The 17,056-nt window shown below is 56.4% G+C and overlaps 1 protein-coding gene and 2 non-coding genes across 9 annotated transcripts in view; 1 reads left to right on the forward strand and 2 right to left on the reverse strand.

The window, feature by feature from the left end:
• Positions 1-1,200: 1,200 nt before the first annotated feature.
• TRNAG-UCC (transfer RNA glycine (anticodon UCC)) lies at positions 1,201-1,272 on the reverse strand. Its single transcript has one exon. It is a non-coding gene; the product is annotated as a tRNA-Gly (tRNA).
• A 290-nt stretch (positions 1,273-1,562) lies between these two features.
• The window catches only part of DPP9 (dipeptidyl peptidase 9), a 37,981-nt gene continuing 22,487 nt past the window's right edge, over positions 1,563-17,056 (forward strand). For 2 of the 7 annotated variants that reach the window (XM_052642734.1, XM_052642735.1), the window contains exons 1-7: positions 1,563-1,695; positions 2,647-2,699; positions 5,402-5,489; positions 9,228-9,481; positions 14,779-14,891; positions 15,945-16,118; positions 16,261-16,429. In XM_052642734.1, coding sequence (XP_052498694.1) covers positions 5,434-5,489; positions 9,228-9,481; positions 14,779-14,891; positions 15,945-16,118; positions 16,261-16,429 — 766 coding nt within the window. In that variant the 5' untranslated portion in view covers positions 1,563-1,695; positions 2,647-2,699; positions 5,402-5,433. Of the gene's footprint in view, positions 1,696-2,646; positions 2,700-4,017; positions 4,215-4,912; positions 5,041-5,401; positions 5,490-9,227; positions 9,482-14,778; positions 14,892-15,944; positions 16,119-16,260; positions 16,430-17,056 lie in introns of those variants that run through there. The other 5 variants (XM_052642730.1, XM_052642729.1, XM_052642733.1 and 2 more) reach the window with 5 other exon arrangements.
• Positions 3,582-3,654, reverse strand: TRNAG-CCC (transfer RNA glycine (anticodon CCC)). Its single transcript has one exon. It is a non-coding gene; the product is annotated as a tRNA-Gly (tRNA).

Genomic DNA, 17,056 nt, shown 5'->3' on the forward strand with positions numbered 1-17,056 from the left:
TCCTCTGTGAGGTTGCTTTTTGCCATTAATTTGATATTAATATCTTAGGATAATGTATTACAATATTCTTTATCTTGATTGTTGAGTTTTTTAGAGCCACCTTAATTTTTGCACCTGAGGTCTGTACCTCACTTTCCTTCTTCTAATCCTGGCCCTGCAAGGGGCAAAAAAAAAAAAAAAAAAAAAAAGGAGATTTTACAGTAATCTGAATCTAAATCCTTATGATTACCTCCCTTCCTTCCACTATCTCTCTTAAAAAAAGAAATGCTCTAAAATGAGTTAACTCCAGTTAAGATGAAAACTCATTTAAATTATCTTCAATTAACTTCTTTCTATGTCCTGATTTTTTTTTTCCCCTTCCAAATTCGATGCACCCAGCAGTGAGATCTTTTACAGAAAATTACTGCAGAAAGTGGTTTGGGCTGAAACAGCATGGTTAATATTTGTAGACAGGAAAGGGTTTCGAATAAGGAATCTATGAGACGAACTAATGAAACGTTGACTTTAGGATGGGTTTGGGAGAAATTTCTGTCTTGGATTGTTTTAATAGCGTGTTTGTGCTTGTTGAGAGGAGGTTATTTTCCTCCTTCTAGCTTCCACGGCATCAGGCAGTGATGGACATTTAGGAAGAGTGAAATCAACGTGGGGGGACCGAACCAAACAACAGTCCTTTCAGGAGCTACAATGTAACAACTTCGGTAACACTGTCTATAATAAACTCAAGAAGTGTGACTCTTGTCCGTTTCCCTAGTGTAGCAGTTATCACTGTCACCTCCCACAAGAAAGCTCCCTGGTTCAAAACCCACATGGAAACACTTAGGTATCTTTACTGCTGCTGCTGCTAAGTCGCTTCAGTCGTGTCCGACTCTGTGCGACCCCATAGACGGCAGCCCACTAGGCTCCTCTGTCCCTGGGATTCTCCAGGCAAGAATACTGGAGTGGGTTGTCATTTCCTTCTCCAATGCATGAAAGTGAAAAGTGAAAGTGAAGTCGCTCAGTCGTGCCCGACTCTTAGCGACTTTAAAATTTACTACAATAAAAATTCAGATTAGGCGCTTTTAAATTTTCTCCTTGTTTTTTTTTTAAAGCTATTCGGGAATCGTAGAAGTTATTGCAAAGTAATAGAAATACTAGCTTGATGTTTAGGAAATTTTAAATAGACAGTAAAAGAAGCTGTTAAAAAAATACAAAACTAACCACTGCGTTGGCCGGGAATCGAACCCGGGTCAACTGCTTGGAAGGCAGCTATGCTAACCACTATACCACCAACGCCTGAACAAGTAAAGGTTTCTCACAATGCCCTTAGTAAAAGTATTAGCAGTTCGGTTGGGTGATACCAAGTTACCAGGGGTGTCTCTTCCCAGTGTCCCTTCCTCGCAGAGGAAGACGCCACCCGCGGCACGTCTCACCCCACTTACTGCGGGGGGCCCTGCTGACGCGTCTCCCCCAAGCGCCCCGGGCTTCTTGGTACCGGCCGGGCCGCGACCAATCCCAGGCCGCCGCCTGGGCCGCTCGACTTCCGGGTCAAAGGGGCCTGGGCTGCCGGGTACCCCGTGTCCGCCGGCGCCGCTGTGCCCCGCGCCCGCCACTTCCGGGGCCGCAGTCCCGGGCATGGAGCCGCGAGTTTGAGGTGCCGCCGGCTCCGGGACGCCCTGCCCAGCCCGGCCGCCGCCCTCGCGCCGGCCCCCAGTCCCGGTGAGCAGCACCCCCACGCCCCGTCCGGCCTCGGCCGCAACCCTGAACCCGCCATTGACCCACCCCGCTTCAGTCCCGGCTCTGGACCCTACGTGGAACGGCCCCCCCGGGGCCCTCCGTCCCCGCCTCCGCGCTCCCCGGCCCGGCCGTTGACCGTGCGCGCGGTTCCTCCAGTCCCCGCCTCCGTTTCCCCTTCGCCCCGCTTCTCTCCTCACTCCTCGCCCGCCAGTTCCCTCCGCTTGCCCGGCCAGCTCTCAGTCTTTCCTCTGCCCGGCCTGACCCGACGTCCTCTCCCATCCCGTTGCTGCCCGGGCCACCAGGCTCTGACCCCTTTCCCGGGGTGGCCGCACTCAATAATGCCTTCTCTTTCCCGTCGGCTCTGGAGGTCCCCACCTTGTCCTCTCTTTATGCAGACACATACGACCTATATGAGAGCAGAGGCCACCGCCCCGCCCTGCGTCCGGCCCCCACCCCTTCACCCCACATCCCCACTGGGTCCAGCCCGCTTCCCTCAGCCTTCTTCCCAGCCCTGTCCAGCCATCCACCCTCTTCCAACAGAGTCTTGACACTTTCCCATCTGTGCGGCCGAAGTGGCCCCTGTTCTCTTTGAGCGCATCCCTGCCCCGGACTGTGAGGAGGTCACTTGCCTGAGCGGCAAGCATAAACCTTTACAGGAGCTGGGACTAAAAGCCTAGGAAGGGTGCAGTGTGGTCACCAGTCCCTGTAGTCCCTTGCTGGATCCTGGTCGAATTGGCGCCTGGTGGCAGGACTTTCCTGTGGGGTGTGGTCCAGGGCGTGCACACAGCGCTGCGGGCTGTGAGGCATCAAGATCTACCGGGTACAGTGAATCAGGCCCAACCACTGGGGACATGCTCCAGTGGCAGGAGCATGAGGGCGTTAGTCAGTCCATCTGTTAAATCGCCACGTTAACGACATATTTACTCTGTCAAGGTCTGTGAACCACATCTGCAGCTGAAATGGAGGCTCTCTGGACCCTTTAGAAGGTCAGTGGGGTGGGGTGGCTGGACTGCTGGGTATGGGTGAGTGGGTTTTATTTGTCTGTTCCCGGATATAGAATCTGGGAGGAAGTGGTTTTCTGCAGCCCTGGAGGACAAGTTAGCCTGGCCCCAGGCTAGTGGCTTCAGCTTTGCTCTGGTTGGAGACTTTTCTTTCTATCCAGGAGGAGAAAAAAAGTATTTGGTGGATGTGTGGCTACACACGCAGACACACACACCATGCCCACCCTCCACCCCCGACTCCCCATCTAATAGGGGGCCTGGCACTGGGTTCTGGGATGATGTGGATTCTTGCTCTGAAAGGGGCTTGCGCCCAGTTCTCCTCTTGGAGATTTTAAGTAACTTGTTACTTTGTTATTAAGTACTTGTTACTTAAGTAACTATTGATTTTAAATAACTTGTTCAGATGACAGTATTAGCTGCCCTGTGGTTTCTATGTGTGTGATTTTAACCCCTGTAATCTCATTCAATCCTCACAGTAGTATTAGGCGTTGGTCCTGTTTTACAACTGGGGAAATTGAGGCACAGGGATGTTAGGCGACTCCTTCAAGGTCACAGTAGTGGAATCAGGATTTGACTCCAAATCTCTCTGACACCAGAGCCCACGAGTGGTGGAATCAGGATTTGACCCCAAATCTCTCTGACACCAGAGCCCACGAGTGGTGGAATCAGGATTTGACCCCAAATCTCTCTGACACCAGAGCCCGCAGTTTTTGTCCCTGATCTGTGGTGAAATCAGTACTGCTTTCTAGTGACATTTTGCTTCACTTCCGGGTGATTCTCTATCCTGGGACCAGGCGCTGCTTTCTTTTTCTCTTTCAAATATTTACTTGGTTGTGCCAGATCTTCACTGTGGCATGCAGGATCTAGTTCCCTGACCAGGGATCGAACCCAGGGTCCCTGTGTTGGGAGCACAGAGTCTTAGCCACTGGACCACCAGGGAAGTTCCAGTGCTTTATTTTTCTTTAACCATCGGGGCACCTGTCTTGTCAAGAAGGTGGTGGAATGCCCCCCACACCAACGGTCCCTTTGACTTTAGACAGCATTAAAGTGAGGACAAGGACGTGTTCATTCAACCTGAGATGTCTGTTGAGTGCATCATGTCTGTCAGGACCACAATAGGAAGAGACAAGTGAAGGTCTGCCTCCATGGAGCTGACATCCTGTTGGGAGCGGTTATCTACCCAGAGAGGGGTTCTCAGCCTCAGCTCTAGTGGCATTAGGGGCCAGATTATTCTTTGCGTTGGGAGGGGGTTTATCCTGCTTATTGTGGGGGCTTAGCAGCATCCTTGGTCTCCACCCACCAGATGCCAGCCGCCTGCCTCCCAGTCCTGACAACCAAAACTGTCCCCTGGGGACACTGGGCCTCGTTGAGACCCGTCTGCGTACCAGGATCACCTGACCTGCAGAGGCCCTGGGAGGCTGCACACATCTAAGCACACAAACAGAGAAGGGGTGACTCACAGGCCCTGGGGGCCACCCTGGTATACCACCTAAACCACAGGTGATTTACTTTGATGTCTAGTGTGAGTCTAAGAATGTTACTCAGTTTTTGCCCCCCAGACAGTAAACACAGAGTTTCTCCCCCTTGGCACTTAGGACACTGAGACCAGATCATTCTTGGAGTGAGTGGGGGTGGGCTCTCATGGACACCATAGGGTGATAAGTAGCATCCCAGACCCCACCAACTGGGTGTCAGTAACCCCCCCACACACCATCAGAACAACCAAAAATGTCAACAGGCATCACCAAAGATGCCCTGGACAAGGGTGGAGGGCAAAAATTACTCCCACTGAGAACTACTGTCTTAGAATGAGTGTCTGCAGAAATGCCCAGGCATTGAGATGGGGCTGACAGGGTAGCACTCTGGACCGAGTGCCAGGAACGACCCCTGAAGAGCTGATACTGGGACCCGAAGGACAAGAGGGAGCAGGTCTTACAAAAAGCAGGGCAGGGGTGTTCTAGGCAGAGGGACTGGGGAGTGCAAAATCCCGGAGGTGGGCTTGCCTGAATGTTTAGGGAGGTTGAGGCCAGTGTGGCTGGAGATGGTGGTCAAGATCTGGGAGGAATGGGGTTGGAACAGCCATCGGGGAGCAACCACAGTGGGGAATGTGGGTTTCTTTGATTCCCCAAAAGTGCAGTGGGTGGTATCTCCCTAGTCATGTGAAACTCATGTCTTCTCAGGACTCTCAGCTGGGGAGAACGGCCCGCTTCCTGGCAAATACCTGGATAGGCCTTCAGATTTCTAACATCAGCCCCGTGAGAGGGACTTCCCTGGTGGTGCAGTGATAAGGAGTCCCCCTGTATATGCAGGAGATACAAAGACACAGGTTTGAGCCCTGGGTCGGGAAGATCCCCTGGAGAAGGAAATGGCTGCCCACTCCAGTATTCTTACCTGGAGAATCCCATGGACAGAGGAGCCTGGTGGGCTACAGTCCATGGGGTGGCAAAGAGTCAGACATGACTGAGCATGAGAAGGCCCTTGGCGCTGAGTGTTCTTTGCAGACCGGAGGTTTTTTTTTTTTTTTTTGGTCACCCCGCATGGCATGTGGGATCTTAGTTCCCCGACCGGGGATCAAACTCAAGCCCACTGCACAGCCAGGAAAGCCCTGAGAGGGCTGCATTTGAAGGGGAGGAGGCCTCGCCCCTCCACACTGCCAGAGCTGCAGCCCTGTGGCCTCCCCCTCGCAGGCTCACCCACCCTGAGGCCAGCCAAGTGGTTAATGCGGAAGGTTAAGAAGCTGCGGGTGGACACCGTGAACGCAGGACATTGGAGAAGGTAAGGGGCGCTTGGGGATCCCTGGTCAGTGGGGATATTGCAGAGGTTCCCGAATTTCTAATGGAATCTTAGGTCTGGAGGGTCTAAGACAAACCTTGGCGGTCCCCAGGTTTCTGGTTTTCCCCAAGGTGTGCTTCTGGCTCTTCTGTGAGGGCGGCAGTGTGGGCTAGCAGGGTTATTCAGCCTCGGCATTTGAAAAATATATTTTTATTTATCTGGCCATGCCGGGTCTTAGTTGTGGCCTTCAAAGTCTTAGTTGTGGCATGAGGGATATAGTTCCCTGACCAGGGATCAACCCCGGGCCCCCTGCACTGAGAATGTGGAAGTTCCAGCCTTGGTATTTTTGCCACTGGGCTAGGTCCTTCAGTGCCTGCCCTGGCATGGCAGGAGTGGAGCATCCACCCTCACCCCAAGTCATGACAACCCCAAGTGTCCCCAGACATCACCCAGTGTCCCCTGGGGAGGAGACTGAGAGCCACTGGCCAGATGGTCAGGATGTGGGCTTGGGGCTTCTGCCCTTTTTGGTGGGGAAGGTTGGGTGGGGCACTTGACCTCAGAGCCTGCTTTCCAGTCAAGTTTAGAGAAGAGCCCAGAACTTACTTCCCAAGGTTTCAGTGAGGATCAAATACAGTTATCCTCACAAGGCCCAGTCACTCGTCCGTTCCACATGTGGGGCTTGGCACGAGAGGAAGGGACCATGAAAATTCCTCAGCTGAGCCGATCTCTTGTCAGTATCAGTTTTCTGATCCGCAGGCTCACCTGCTTTCAGTGAATGCAAGGATCAGGGCAGGGGTGGGCAGGAAGGGAACAGAAGACGGTTCTGGAAGACAGGGCTGGCATTAAGTGCGTGATTTGTTACCCAGAGGCAGCCCTGAGTTTGTGTGGTGCCTGCGCATTCGGGCACCAGTCCACATTGGGGCTGGAGTCTCCTCTCTCCTGTGCACCAGGTCTGGGGCGGGCGTGGGTTGGGCTGCCCATGGACTCGCAGAAGCTGAAGGCCTGGGAGGTGCTAGGGGTGGCCCTCATAGAGCGGAGGATGGCTTGCTGTTTCCAGGCAGCCCCCAACAGGAGGGGTGTTATGCGGTCCCTGAGGCCACTCCCAGGCGTTTCTGGAGTATGGTGGCCCCGGGCCCCACCTCCCTTCGTCTGGCGCCTCCTGCCTTCTTGCCTTCTGCCTGCTTCCCTCATCACCTGGGACTCTGGCTGATACCCCAGGGGCAGGTGGTTCCAGCTTGAGAAGCGCCGGCTCAGTCATATCTCAGAAGCCGAGCGGGCCTTGACAGCGTCCCTGCTGGCAGGCCCTGACCTAGGTGCTGGTGGTGGTGTGGGCTGTGGGCCGTCCTATCGATTGGCAAAAAGAAGGCGTGGGTAGGTCTGGCCTAGGTGGCTTGGAATCCACTTTCATTTCCCCAGCTGTGTAAACTCTTGACTCAAGAAGCCGAGCCCCAGCTGGCGCTGAATGAGGCAGGGCCGGCACAGGCTTGCTTCCCGAGGGCTGCATTCTGTTCACCTGTTCCCCTCTCCGAGCCTCTCTTTCTGCCCCGGGGAGGAGAGAGGCGAGCCGAGGGCCAGGGCCCGGCAGCAAGTGTTGGCCTGCCTGCGAGCTTGGGCTGCCGAGCCACGTCTAGAAGGTCCTCCCGATGTTTCATTTCGTTTCTCATCTCCTGGATCGTGTTTTTGCTTCCTGGGCTCTCTGCGCTGATCGGAGGCAAGATCATTTTTATTTTCCTTTGCCGTGGATATAAGCCGTGAGATTCTATGAGGGTTTTTGCCAGGCTTGCTTTCTGCCTCTGGGGTCCCCCATGGGAGCACCCGAGGCCAGTTTGTTTTTCTGCCGTGATTGCAGCTGGAATTGTGGTGGCAGTGTGGGGCTGGGGGTGGAGGGGTTTGGCAGTTAGGGGACTTGCCCTGCCTTGGTTTTCTGAGCTTGTTGCCAACAGTGCCGGGGCTGTGTGGGCTCTGTAGCGCCCAGCTGGTCCTGGCCCGGCCCCTTCCCAGCACCGCCCATGGCCCCTGCTGCCCTCGAGGTGAACAGCAGCTCTGTGGCAGGCCAGGACAGGCCATGGGCGCCCCTCGGCAAGGGTGCTGTCCCGCCAGGGTTTGCTTTATTTGACCTGAGGGCCCCAAAAGGCTCTGATGGCCTGTGGTCCATGTCTTCAGAGCTAGCTTGGGGGCAGCTGAAGTGTCTGGGGGGCAGGCCATGTCAGTTTGTTGCCCCTCCCCCAGCTCAGCTGGGTCAGAAAGGACCAAGCAGGGGCCCAGTTGGAAAGAGGAGTCTGAAGATCAGCCTGCAGTGGGTGCTTAGCAGCCATGGCTGCCTCCCCATGTCTCTTTCTTCTGTCGCCTCTCACAGCGAGCAGGGATCTCGTACTAGCAAGGGGCAAAGCCTTCTGGAAGTCTTAAGGCCCCCAGGTGAAGGTGGAGCCCTAGCTCTGTCCACAACTTCTTGAAAGCCAATTCCTCCTACAAGGAAATATGTACATGTGTCCACAGAAGCACTAATCCCAGAGGATGAGGTATCCCGGAGTCTAAGCAAGACCTTTGGCTATTTGGTGCCCTCACAGGAAATCCAGGCTGGCCTGCCCATGTTGGCTGGCCTCACCAGATGACCCTGGCTTTTCTAGAACCAGGTCACCGAGGCTGTGTTTAGATTTCCATAAAATAAATATTTGCCTGGCCAGTCTAGTTCAGTCAAGAAGCCGCAAGTGCAGGGGGTGGGGAGGGTATTACACAGCAGCAACCTTCCCTGGAGTGGGTGGAGAGAGCGGAGTGGCCTCTCGGGAAGCGGGTACCTGTCCATCCCCTCACCTGAGGCTCTCTGATGACCAGCAGATGTCTGCCTGGCTCTCTGAGCCCCTCTGGTGAGACAGGACAGCTTCCCCTGCTGGCTAGCGAGCTGACAGCATGAGCCACAAGATTTGCCCACCTGCACCTTAGGCTCAGTTATTGGGGAGTGAGAGTGTCTCCCAGTGGAGATCATCACTCTGTGGCTCTCCAAGGAACGCTTCCTGTGCAGCAGGGGCCGTGTGAGTTTCCAGGAACACTGCCGTGGCCAGGACAGACAAGATCGGTGGGTGGGGTGGCCGAGCAGGAACAGGCAGGGGATCCGTAAACAGTCACCATGACAAAACACTCTGAGGGTCGAACAGCCAGGGGGCAAGTGAAAGATGGATGGACAGTTTTGGTCCAGATGGCCATCCATAGCCCTGACAGACACGCTGAGATCTGATCAGAAGCTAGTCCAGTGTGGAGTGGGGCAGAGGTGTTCCAGGCAGAAGGCCAGCATAGACAAAGGCTGTGGAGTGGGAAGGAGCCTGGCTTGTTTGCAAAGCTGAGAGAAGGCCTAGATTGATGAAGGCGGGTGAGGTTTGAATGCCTGGCAGAGGTCAGAGGACAAAAGCCAGCAAAGGCCCTGTGAGTGCTTGGTATTATCCCAGGTGAGTGCAGGAAACCAAGGAAGGGTTTTAAGTCGCAGGATCAGATTTGCAACATGTGCGAGGTTGAGCTGGGAGACAGTGGCAGTGTTTCAGCCAGGAGGTGCTGGTGGTGGGGGTCTGTGGGTTCGTGGCTGGAAAAAAGTGGAAGAATTTGAGGTGTCCTCAGGGGCGGGGCAGGCTGCCCAGGGTGGGGCCTGGCCAGGGGAGTCGGTGGTAGGGGCAGCTTGTGAGCGGAACTTGGATGCCACCTGCTTCTCACCATCTTCCCGCCTGTCCTTCCCTCCCTCCCCCCCCCTCGTAGCTTCTCGCTGAATTCCCAGGGGGCGGAGAGGATGGCCACCGGGGCGCTGACGTCTGAGCGGGGTGACTCGGTGGAGACGGAGGACCCGGCGTCCCGCTTCCAGGTGCAGAAGCACTCGTGGGAGGGGCTCCGCAGCATCATCCACGGTAGCCGCAAGAACTCGGGCCTCGTGGTCAACAAGGCGCCACACGACTTCCAGTTCGTGCAGAAGACTGACGAGTCAGGCCCCCACTCCCACCGCCTCTACTACCTGGGTGAGGCCCCGGGCTCCCCGCCCCCACGCCTTGTTGCCAGGCCAGCTGTTGTGCCGTCCCCTCATCCCCAGAGGTCAGCCAGTCCAGTGAGTCAGAGGGTCCAGACAGAGGGCTGGGCCTGGGGCAAGCTGTCTGCAAATGGTGCGGTCCCACATGACAGCTGTGAACAGTGATAGCCTGGGGCAGGGTCCCCCATGGCCTCAGCTGTGTGGTGGCCAGCACAGAGGGCAGTCCTGCCCCATCCGTGCAGCAGCTCCAGGTTTGGGCCTGGTAGGTGGGCCCACGGCCCTGAGATTGTTTCCAGTGCCTGTAAGCTAGGCCCGCCCCCTGAGTCACTTCCCAGCGGCCTGGGCTGGGCCGGGGTGGCTGCTGAGCAACGTGACTCCCCACAGTGGGAGTGGAAGGTCACTCCCGTGGAGGCCTGCCGGCTCGTGGTGTGTTGAGAAGAACTCGGAGGCTCACACGGAGGTGGCTCGATTGCATCGCCGTGGGCGGGTGGTTGGGGCTTTGCTCTCCCAGCCCTGGATCCCCGGATAACCATGTCAGTTGCTGCTCACTTCCGCCTCCTGGGGTGTGCCTCGATGCAGGGCTTCCTATGTCATCGGCAGTTACGTCTGCACTTGTGTTCCCCGCTGGCCTTCGGGGCATGGTGTGGCCTCACACACACCTATGGCCTTGACCGCCGCCCTGGCCTGGCTCCTAGGAGGTGGGTGACAGATAAACTGTTGAGCAAATGAATATTGCCCAGGGTCTTCCAGGCCAAGAAGGAACGGCACCAGTCCTGTTCCTTTGGACATAGCCTGACCTGTGATTATTGATCTGAGGCAGGTTTTTAACACCAGCTCTGGATCTTTGGGGCCGGGTCACCCTCCACATACCCTCAGCCTGACCCCAGTCGCCCTCGGTCAGTATTGAAATGAGTGATGGAGCGAAGGTACAATTGAAGGTCATCCCCCGCCCCATGCTGCCCCGATGCCAAGACCCTGACCAGCGCTGCCCTCACGCCACGGCCCGTGACAGTGACTGTGGGGGCTGCCCTGCTGGATGCTCTCCCTCCCTGCAGAGGCCCACGTGGAGACCAGATGGCAGTTTGGCAGGCGGAGTCAGAGAGAGGAATGGTCTAGAAGGGTCGGTGAGCAGCGGCCGGCTGTTTTTAGAAATCCAGTTGTGCTGGTGTACGGCCACACCCGTGGGTGTACGGACCATCTCGGGCGGCTTTCGAGCGTAACTGGGACAGAGGTTATGTGGGCTGCACAGCCAAAAATACTTACTGTCTCTGGCCCCTATGGAAAAAAGTTTGCCAGCTCTAGCCTGAGAGAGATTAGGGCGGGCTTCAGGTTTCATTTATCCCTGGGAGAGGAAAAAGAGAGGACTGAATGTGGCCCAGACTCTGTGACCGTGGCAAGCTACAGCCTCTCTTTTTCTTTTCCCTGTGGTTCCATGGTCCCCAGTCCCTCCCCTGTCCTGCATGCAGTCTCACTTGGGTCCCTAGCTTGCTCAAGTTCAAGTTGCCCTCCCAGGTCAGGGTACTTGTATGAGTGTCCCAGGACAGCGGCTGACACTAGTGACCACTGACTTGTTGGTTTAAAATGACAGAAGCGTATTTTGTCTCAGTGCTGGAGGCCAGAAGTCTGAAATCAGTTTCTCAGCCGAGAGCCGGGCGTCTGCAGGGCTGGTCATCTTCCTGAGGCTCAAGGGGTAGGGGATGTGTTCTTTGCCGCTTCCTGCTCTTGGCAGCCATCGGCATCCTCAGCTTGTGGCTGCATTGCTGCAGTTTTTGCCTCCCTGGTCACATCTCCTCGCCTGTGTGTCTGAAATCTCCTCACCTCCCTCTTATCAGGCTCGTTAGGGCCCCCCTGCATAATCCAGCCTAATCTCCCCAGCTCGAGATCTTTACCATAATCCCAACGGTAAAGGCCCTCTTGCCAGGCAGGTACCATGCTCACCAGCTCCTGGAGTTAGGATCTGGGCGTCTTTGGGAGCCACCGTTAAGCTAACCAGAGCTGCCGAAAGGGCAGAAACGCTCTGAGTTACTCTGAGCCTCATAGTAAAGACGTGGGTGTCAGGGACCTCCTCCAGCCCGCCCCGTGCCTCCCAACACTGAGAAGCCTGAACTAAATGGAGTCCAGGCATCCACTGCATGTGTTTCTCTCTGCGGCTCCACCCTCACTTCCCACCTGCCTCCTGCTGCCACACTCCCAGGGTCACACGTCTGGTTCCGGCCACCAGCAGAAACGAACCACCTTTCTCTGAATATGATTGGTTCAATGTAGGTCAGATGTCCGCTTCTCTGGTCGGCCTCAGCCTGTGCACGGGTCTGGGCCTGGGGTTTGCAGAAGGTTCTGAGAGCCCATCCCAGGGGTGTGGGCCAGCTCCAGACAAGGGCTGGTAGAGCCGCTGAAACCCTGAAATGTGCCTAGAACAGCCCAGAGCCATCCCGCTTCTCTTGGGCTAGATCACCCTTGAGGTGATCCAGTCTGTATCACTCAGCACCCTGGGGTGCCCTTGACCTCACGTCACGTCCAGGTTCCTGGATCAGGTCTCCCCCGAGCCCCCATGTATTTATAGCTCAGTGCTGGGGGAGTGCTGGTAGTAAGACAATGTTGATGGATTGAACAGAAAGGACCTCCCAGGTTGATGCCCAGCCTGTGCTGGTGCTCTGAGCAAGTGGCCTGTCCCCCTGCTCCTCTGGGGTCCCTTCCTCCCTGGTGGGCCCCATCACCACCCTTTGGGAAGTCTCTCTTGGAGCCCAGTGCATGTGGGACAGGGCAGAGAAGGGAATGTGCCCGCTGCTGTCCTGGAAGACGGGCTCCGGTTCCAGGGCTCCACTGCTCCTAGTGGGTCGGCTCTTCCCTGCTGCAGATGGGTGTCACGTGTCCAGCGGAGGAGGGCACAGGGCCCCAGGCGGCACTGGGAGTCCCTTCAAGCATAAAAGATCTCTTGTGTTCTGTGTCCAGGTCCTGGGCTCCCTGACATGCTGGGGGGCTTTGGGATGGGGTGTTGAGATGGTGGAGCTGGTAAGAGAAGTGACAGCAGAAGTCAGTGGCCGTGCTCAGCCATCCCAGACCCTCACTCCCTCACTGTGCACACCGATCCCCACCAACGCCAGGGCCTGGGCACCCGCTTCAGGGGATGTGCCAGAGCGCATGTCCCTTTTCATGTCAGTGCTAATTAGACAGTGGGGAGGGGAGGCGTCTCTGGTGTTCTTTGGTAGGGCTGCACCACCAACTTCCTGTCTGGAAGTCTCAGGCTCCCAGAGAGCCTATGGACCGGGGCTGTTCAGAGCCCATGGTGCTTGGTTGAGAATGGCCACCTGCCCCCTCCCAGCTATCCACACTGGCTCCCACACTGGGCCTTGTTTGTTGTTTAATTGACAAGTAATTCACGTCTCATCAAATCCCTTCTCTTAAAGGCAGACAGCACGGTAGTTTTGGGTATAGTCAGTCACAGGATTGCGCAACCATCCTCACTGTCCAGAAAATTCCGTCACCCAAGGCAATCCTCATCCCTGTGAGCGGTCACTCCCCATCCCTGCCCCCAGCCCCAGCAACCACTGACTTGCTTCCTGTCTCTGGACTTGCCTGTTTTGGACATTTTACAAGAAAGGAGTCACCCACCACATGATTCCCGTCCCCACTTGTCTTGTGAACTTGGGAAGGAAGATGTCCCCATGGGTGGCCTGGGTGGGTGGTATAGAGTCTGTGTCTCTAGCTGAGAGTGAGTCTAGCTGCAGCAGCTTAGAGCAGCGGTTCCCAACCTTTTTGGCACCAGGGACCAGTTTCATGGAAGACAGTTTTTCCACCGACTGGAGGTGGGATGGTTTCAGGAAGATTCTCATGAGGAGCTTGTAACCTGGGTTCTTCTCGTGTGCATTTCACAGTAGGATTTGCTCCTGAGAGAGTAATGCTGCTCATCTGACAGGGGGCAGGGCCCAGGTGGTAACACAAGCAATGGAAGTGACTGTAAACACAGATAAAGCTTTGCTCACTAGTGCTCCCCTCCTGATGTGAGGCCTGGTTCCAAACCGGGTTAGGGACCCCTGGCTTAAAAGTCCTCAGATGTTGAATTGTGAACACTTCTTACTTGTACGTCCAAGTCGGCTTTGCATTTTCACTTCTTTACCAACTATACTTCATGAGCAAATTGTCACGAGTCGAAAATACAAGTCGCTTGCTGTATTGAGAAGCTACCTGTAAGAGTTACTGTGGTGGGATGGGTATTACTTATGAAGCTCTGTTTAGCTCTAGAGGCACCAAACTTGGGGCCCCAGCCTCCAGTCTTAGAAGTGAGGGTGCGTATGAGGACAGGAGACCAGTTCCAAACCCAGTCTCCCTCCTGGAAGAGTTGGGGATTGAAAGGCGTCAGAGAGAGGCGCCCGCTCTCTGTGATCCACTGTCAGTCATGGTCCCTTCCTGGGCCACAGCCTGCTTCCAGGGAGCCCTGCCTCAGTGCCCCAGCTTGGCACCTGGAGGGCGGGGACCCCCAGGCTCCCCGGGAGAACCATCCTGCTCCCACAGCCATCATGCCATTGTCCATCAAGGCAGAGCCACTCCAGGTTGGAAGGTGTGTCCTTGCCCTATTTGCCGCTGTCTGTGCCGAGCACTCTGTATTCCTTCCCTCACTCACCCACACAGAGTTCTCCCCAGGCAGCCACTCTGCTCTACAGATCAGCGGCTCTCAGTCAGGCACTCCTGCTCCAGGAGACCATGCTCAGTCGTGTCTGGGGACATCCTGTGGGTGTCACAGTGATGGGGCTCTTGTCATCCAGTGGTAGGGCCAGGGAGGCTGCTTCACACCCTCCAGTGCCCAGGATGGCCCTGCAGAAGCAGACCAACCTGGTGTCAGCCCTGCAGAGGGGGTGGGGCTGGACTGGAATACACTTCTCCCTGTCATTCTGGAGCTTTGCCCTTCCTTTGATCCTTTGCAAGAGCCTATCATAGTAGAGCAGGATACATGACCGGAGCCCAACCTGTGGGGAGTCGGGAATCACTGACCCCCCATTTTTTGTTCTCTTGGGTGCTTTTTGTTCAGTAACTGAGGCTGACATGTTTGGCTCTAACATTTCAGGTGGAAGAGCCTGCTGCTCCTGCTGGCCAGTGTAAATTCTGTCTATGGATTCTCTGGGGAGGGACATGTGGCCAAGGGGCTGGAGAAGCAGGAGAAGCCAGCCGGGCCCAGTCCCAGGAGCTGTGGGGAGTCTAGGTCCTAGGTCCGTCCCACCTGAGGCTCTCTTCTAGCCCTGAGCTAGGGTAGAGTTGGCAAGGGCGCCCACTCTGCTTTTCTCTCTTCCCTACAAGGGATGCCTTATGGCAGCCGAGAGAACTCCCTCCTCTACTCCGAGATCCCCAGGAAGGTCCGCAAGGAGGCGCTGCTGCTCCTGTCGTGGAAACAGATGCTGGATCACTTCCAGGTAAGCCCCGTGGTTGAGTCAGGCCCTCCCTGCGGCTGAGGCGGGCAGGTGCACTTGGCCTCTGAGGGGTCCCAGCCTTTCCCCCTGGGAGGAGTGCCCGGCCCTGGACACCTGCCTTACACCTGCCCTCCCCTTCCCCTGGGGCACCCAAACTGCAGCCCAGGCTCGTGATGACAGCACCTGCTGGAAGCACCTCTCCCTTTAAAAGCCTCATCTAAAGGGTGCGAGTAACTTGGGCTTGAGGCCCTTTTATAGACTTTTAACTAATGACCCATGTGGTCCAAGTCACCTTGCTTCCAAAGAGGATCTGGCTGGTGAGTGGGAGAGAGCCTTTTGTGCTGGTTTACACTGACTGCTTTTGGATCATAGACATATGACAGTACTCCAGGGAGAGGACCCATGCAGCCCTCTCCTCTTTGCTTGTCGCCTGTCCTGGACAGAAGTTGCCAAGCCCACCAACTCATTTGCATGGTTTTCCTTGCAGCAGGGGTGGGGATGGGGGGTGCTCATTTTGCTTTGGATTCTGCTCTTTAAAAACACATTTCTGGGATCTCTCTTCTGCAGTCCAGTGGTTAGGACTCCACGCTTCCACTGCAGAGGGCGAAGGGTCAGTGTCTAGTCAGGGAACTAAAATCCTGCGGGCCTTGCAACACGGCCAGAGAAAAAGAAATTTAAAAAATAAAAAATGTGTTTCTTCCTTTTAATGGTTCTCTGAATTCCTACGTGATGTTCAGAATTCTCTGCGGGGCAGCTGCATGGTGTCCCCCATAATGCACCTGCTCACCTGCCCGCTGCCTCCCCACCCCAGGTCAGGCATCTGGGTGGTCCTGAATCTGCCCGTTCCCTCCCCCACACAGAGACTGGGGACATGTGGTGGTGGGTGGAATGAGCTCAAATGTTCTCGCAGGAAGGGGCTGTGATCGAATACGGAGGGCGGGGTTCTGTAGGGTGTTACTGGTTGGGGGCCCGGCCCCATCTGTCTGGGAGAGAGTTGGTGGGGAAAGGGGGCCAGGGCCTCAGCTGCTGACACTGATGTCCCCCTTGTGTCCCCAGGCCACACCACACCACGGGGTCTACTCCCGGGAGGAGGAGCTGCTGCGGGAGCGGAAACGCCTGGGCGTCTTCGGCATCACCTCCTACGACTTCCACAGCGAGAGCGGCCTCTTCCTTTTCCAGGCCAGCAACAGTCTCTTCCACTGCCGGGATGGTGGCAAGAATGGCTTCATGGTGAGCTGCACTCGCTGGTGGGGAGGGTGTTGGGGGGGATGGCGGCAAGAATGGCTTCATGGGGAGCCGCACTTGCTGGTGGGGAGGGCGGGGGTATGGCTGGGGCCTCCCACCCTGCTGAGCCAGGCCTCTCTGTCTGCAGGTGTCCCCCATGAAGCCCCTGGAAATCAAGACCCAGTGTTCGGGGCCACGAATGGACCCTAAGATCTGTCCCGCCGACCCTGCCTTCTTCTCCTTTATCAACAACAGTGACTTGTGGGTGGCCAACATTGAGACGGGCGAGGAGCGGAGGCTGACCTTCTGCCACAAGGGTGAGGCCAGGCGGCGGGTGGGGTGGGGGTGGACGCGGGGGCGATGGGAACACCACCACCGCTACCTACCAATCCCCTCCCTGTGTCCCTATGTGGAGGGTAGGGCGGATGGGAACCCGCTCCCCCTTGTGGTCAGTCCCCACAGCCACCACTCCAGCTTCTGCTGGAGACCCCTGCCCCACCATGCACCCTCACCAGACCACTAGCACCTGCTCAGAGCCTGGTCTCCTGGCCACCACAACCCCCCAGCCCACCCCCACGGTAGCCCCACAAAGTCCAGCTACCTGGCTTTCCTCTGTGTGAATCACCCAGGCCATGGGGGCCTGGCCTGCCCGCTAGATGCTGCCCATCTCAGCCTTCCTACCCCTGCCTTCCTGTCCCCCTCCACGCTTCCAGCCCAGAGCTCACCAGACCCGGGCTTGTCTCAGGCCCCTGCCTGCCCGGTGTGATGGCACCCCTGTGTAGACACCTGTGGAAATCCGAGGACTATGGCCGATCCCTGCCTACCATCCTGCCCCAGGTCCTGGTGCCCTCTTGACAAGCCTGAGCTTCTCAGCTGGGGCGACTGGGACACTGGCCATGTGCTGAGACATTGTTAGCTGTCACAACGGGGCAAGGGTGTACCTG

The sequence above is a fragment of the Budorcas taxicolor genome, chromosome 7 (genome assembly GCF_023091745.1).
Source record: "Budorcas taxicolor isolate Tak-1 chromosome 7, Takin1.1, whole genome shotgun sequence".
Classification (NCBI taxonomy): Eukaryota; Metazoa; Chordata; class Mammalia; order Artiodactyla; family Bovidae; genus Budorcas; species Budorcas taxicolor.